The sequence below is a fragment of the Anneissia japonica genome, unplaced genomic scaffold (genome assembly GCF_011630105.1).
Source record: "Anneissia japonica isolate Jap-2015-1 unplaced genomic scaffold, ASM1163010v1 scaffold997_len2565447_cov190, whole genome shotgun sequence".
Lineage (NCBI taxonomy): Eukaryota > Metazoa > Echinodermata > Crinoidea > Comatulida > Comatulidae > Anneissia > Anneissia japonica.
This window is the reverse complement of record NW_022696369.1, coordinates 1781458-1786182: the sequence shown is the minus strand read 5'-3', so window position 1 is coordinate 1786182 and position 4725 is coordinate 1781458. Positions and strand designations below refer to the sequence as shown.

General features: G+C 31.6%; 1 protein-coding gene across 1 annotated transcript in view; it reads right to left on the bottom strand.

The window, feature by feature from the left end:
• LOC117102007 overlaps window positions 1–4725 on the bottom strand; it is a 38122-nt gene that overhangs the window by 2085 nt on the left and 31312 nt on the right. The window contains exons 43-50 of the mRNA XM_033242212.1: window positions 4345–4591; window positions 3797–3931; window positions 3219–3469; window positions 2648–2891; window positions 2222–2300; window positions 1560–1673; window positions 1231–1344; window positions 892–932 (exon numbers count right to left, since the gene is read on the bottom strand). Coding sequence (XP_033098103.1) covers window positions 892–932; window positions 1231–1344; window positions 1560–1673; window positions 2222–2300; window positions 2648–2891; window positions 3219–3469; window positions 3797–3931; window positions 4345–4591 — 1225 coding nt within the window. The remainder of the gene's footprint in view (window positions 1–891; window positions 933–1230; window positions 1345–1559; window positions 1674–2221; window positions 2301–2647; window positions 2892–3218; window positions 3470–3796; window positions 3932–4344; window positions 4592–4725) is intronic.

Sequence of the window (4725 nt, the reverse complement as noted above, 5' to 3'; positions counted from 1 at the left end):
ATTATGGTTTTTCATCAGTTATATATACACTCTATATAATGATTTCGGCATTAAATAATTGTATGTGAAACCATTATTTATATAAAATGATGTACATGCATTATATACATATAATGAGTTTTCTGCGAACAATTACATATAAATAATTGGTGGAGCGATTTTCCTTATTCATAAATGATATGCGGTTAAAATAATTAATTATAAATACTGACTTTGAGTAAAATCATTATTTATATATAATGACTATTGGCACTTAAATTATTTATAAATAATGTTTGGCTAGTTCAAATTATATATAAACAATGTTTTGCCAGTTTAAATTATTTATAAATAATGAAAATTGCTCCACCAATTATTTATATATAATTGTTAGATGCAAAATTAATTATATGTATATAATGAACAAATGTTAAATTATATATTAAATAATGAAGTATATGTGTATAATTTTGTTAAATAATGGAAGTACATTTGGTGCCTCATACAGTTTCCAGTTTTATTTTCCATAGAATGATTTAAATATGATTATAAACAATATGGAAGGATGACCAAAAAAGAGCAAAGCTCGTACATTTTTTGGCCACCTATAGAAATAAAGATAATTTAAACAATTTAAAAAAACAAACACTGTCGTTTTGTTTAACATTAGCAACAATATTCTAGGGGCGGGGCTTAGAGAAAAAGTCAACTGATTCCGGAGCTAAAAAGACGCCCACAACACATTGCTCTGCAATTGATTTTGGAGCTAAGTATATCTTGCACCGTTATTCGGATTGATGGATGAATTATGTCATGATTTCTGAAAGATCTTGAAGAAGCATGCTAGGTCTATTGTGTAACACTAATTGCAATAGGATATACTGTGATAACCTTTAGCTTCAAAATACGTACCATTTGTTTCGCATTGATTCCCTGTGTAGTCGACACGACAACTGAAAATATAAAAGACATCAGAATGCTAAACACAACCATTTTCCATAACTGAGGGTGAGGTAGCGCAGTGATGAGTGAAGAGTAGGGATAGTCTCATAGCGTGCTGGTCGTGGTAGACAATAATGCGGCCCCGAGGGCCCTTATGAGCTTAATCTGAATTTCTGTGTTGGTTTTCAATAGACCATTATTATGTATTTACATTAATTTTCTTTACGAATTTCTTTACTCTCAAAATTGCAGAATGATTACTATTCTGACTTTAATGTCTTCTGTTTAAAACAATTTAAAAATGCTCACCTGCAAATTGGAACCGTATTCTCTAGTGTGATGAAACAAGTGCCTCCATTTTGGCAATAGTTTGCTGGGCAGAAAACTGAATCGCATCTCTCTCCATTAAAATACTCCGGACATCTGTAAAATACACAAGGTGGTAGGAAAACCCATGTTTAAGAATACATCTCCAGGACGCTATTTAGGAGAATGTTTATTTTATTTTTATCTTATTTTATTTTAATCATATTATACAGGATACAATTTCAGACAAGTTGTAACAATCTGAATCAGAATGATTGCAATTCCTGGTTGATTAATCTTGTTTTTAAAACAATTTAAAAATGCTCACTCACCTACAAACTGGAACCGGATTTTCTAGTGTGATGGAACAATTGCCTCTATTTTGACAATAGTTTGTTGGGCAGGCGACTGAATCGCATCTCTCTCCAGTAAAATACCCCAGACAACTGTAAAATACACAAGGTAGAAAAACCCATGTTTAAGAATACATCTCCAGGACGCTATTAAGAATGTTTATTTTATTTTTATTTTAAACATAATTATACAAGATACAATTTCAGACAAGATGTAACAATCGGTTTTTTAAAATGGTTATGGGGGATTCCCCCTCCCTTGTCCTCCCCTAGAGCAGCCACTGAGTTTCTGACGTGCATAAAAAAACAGAATACATCAAATATATACTTTTTATCAAGTAGGCCTACCTCAAAATAACAATAATGTATTATCCTATTAAGAAAAATATCTGTTAAAATATTATGCTGAGCGTATACAAATAAATTAATATTTGACGATACATTTACAGGGCATTATTCAGTATTAAGGAGTATTCTATATAGTAAATATTAAGAACATATTCTGCAACGGTCACCAGTGAACTTAAAAGCACAACTGGAAGTAAAACCAGAACAATAATTTCATATTAATATTCACACTAGCAACATCCTTGTTAAAATACAATTTATAACAGTTGTATCATTCTCAATAGTTACGGTACCTGCACGTTCTTTCCAAAAGAGAATTTATAGAGCAATTGCCACCGTTATAGCAATAATCGTCACAAACGATAGGTAGATCTAAAAAAAAACAAAAAAAAAACCAGAAAATACAGATTAAGCTAGGAAATATTTGTTTTTGATGACATTAAATAAATATACACAACAATATAGTGCGAAAGCTTAAATTGGGAGATGGGGTGGGTTAAGTAGGAGCGCAAACTTATTGAAAAAATAAAGTGATACGCTATGAAGTAATTTAAAATAGTTAATATTTTTATTGGCTTAGGAAATTTACAGTTGGGATGCCTTGGCGCAAGGCTCCCTTTTTTTAGGGATGGGAGGCAAAGTGCGCCATTTTAATGGACATGTTACTAATAAAATTATGCGAAATTAAGCAATAATTGCTTAATTTCTATTGTACTTACTTTCTCCAACTGCCTCATATGACAAATCTATGGTAATACTGCGCATGTCATTGTCCGAGTATAAGCGGTCATGTATATCTGTTTCGTTGTGAATTAATTGCAGTAATTCGTCTCCCTGCATCGTTGTATTAGAAAAGAAATTGACTTGGTAGACAACTATTATACTTCCTTCTTTAAATCCAATGATTGAACAATTGTAAAATTCCGTCGATGTACTCAGAATCGCACTGTAGGTATGAGTCACCTAGAGAAAAACAAATTAACCCGTGAGTTAAACGTAGTTCTATAATCAGGCCTACATAATAATATGTATTTTTTTCTCTCTCTATTGGCGTATCACTTATTCACATCAAATGTGTTAAGCTTTGTCTACACTATCAAATTTTATGTGACAAAAATGTGATGTGCCCATATATGGGTACGATGACGTCATATCACGTATCATCAAATTGTATAAAAAAAAAGTTGAACGTGTTCCACTGTATGTTCCATCAAATTTTAAGTGATGCTTTTTTTATGAAATTTGATAGTGTGGACAAATCTTTATGGTTAAGCTCCGAAAAAGACTTACAATTATGCACATGTGTTCCGCGTATGATTGATAAAGTTCTGACGTCGGGTCTTCTAACTGTGGATCCCAGGCTGCCATTTCCTCTGATGTGTTTATTGCCACAACGCGTATTTCACCACGGAAAGACGTAACAGCCAGGCAACTGGAGGAAACTGCCACATAACCATCATTACACACGCACGTATAATCTCCAACCGAGTTGATGCACATTTCATTATTTCCACATGGGTTGTCATTACATTCATTATAATCTTATGAAATTAAAGTAATGTAAATCATAAAATTAATTAATTAATTCAATCATATCAGCACCTAAAATGAATTATATTGCATTTCTCATTCACAAGGGTCAAAATAGTCTGAACATTAAAACATTTTAAATTAATAAAACTGACTAAAGTCTCATTTTTTAAAATTATTAATTACACGGTTTTTTTAAATTGCATGTTAATTTTAGTTATTAAGATTAGATCGGTTGATCAATCAATAAATCAAGTAACCAATCAATCAATCAATTAATCAGTCAATCAATCAATCGATTGATTGATTGTTTAATTGAATATATAAATTTAACTCACCAACACATATGTCATTTGATAACACATATCCATGGAAACACGTCTGGCACGTGTACTGCTCGTTGCCTAGGTAAACGCACTCAAGGAACAGTCTTGCTGTACAGTTGTCGGTATTTTCTGCGCAGGGATTGCTTTCTGAAATGTATATAGAGTATATAGGCCTATATATGTATATAGAGTATATATATAGAGTATATATGTATATAGGCCTATATATATATATAATAATAATAATAATAATAATAATAATAATATTTTTAGGCGCTCTAGTTTTGCACTTGTATCGTATCAAGTGACGATACAACCGCTCATGGCACGTTTATTTACACTATCGTTGAAAAGGATTTCATTCAATAAAAGGTTTTTTTATATAATTATAAAGTGTAAAAACCCCAAAAGTTGATGTCATTATTAATTAGGGGCCAGCTTTCCATAATATTTTACTGTGGAACATCCAGAACAGAGACAAAATACTTGCCAGAATTATCAAAATTATTCTCAGTTTTTAGTAAAAATTATATGTACATCCGACTAGCTAGTATTCATACCTAGTTCTTGAATTTCAATCGTGTCCCGTACAATTTGACTGTCAGGCTTAAGGATATCCATATTTGTACCAGTTAAGCCGTTTAAGAAAACTTCAAGAAGTTGCTCATCTGTTATGTTAAACTGATCATTGAAGCTGACGCTAAATGTAATATTCAAGCCACTGCCATCTTCGAAACTACCGATCACATCGGTTACAGTACCGTAGTAATATTCTGCAATAGTACTCATCGTAAAGAGGGTATCCATCTATGAAAATAATCCAATGTATCATCTTACAATACACCACTATGTTAATAGTTTTATTAATTGAGCATAAATTCCGCAATGTTTGTTTGCAGCGTGTATTGTATATATATATATATATATATATATATATATAT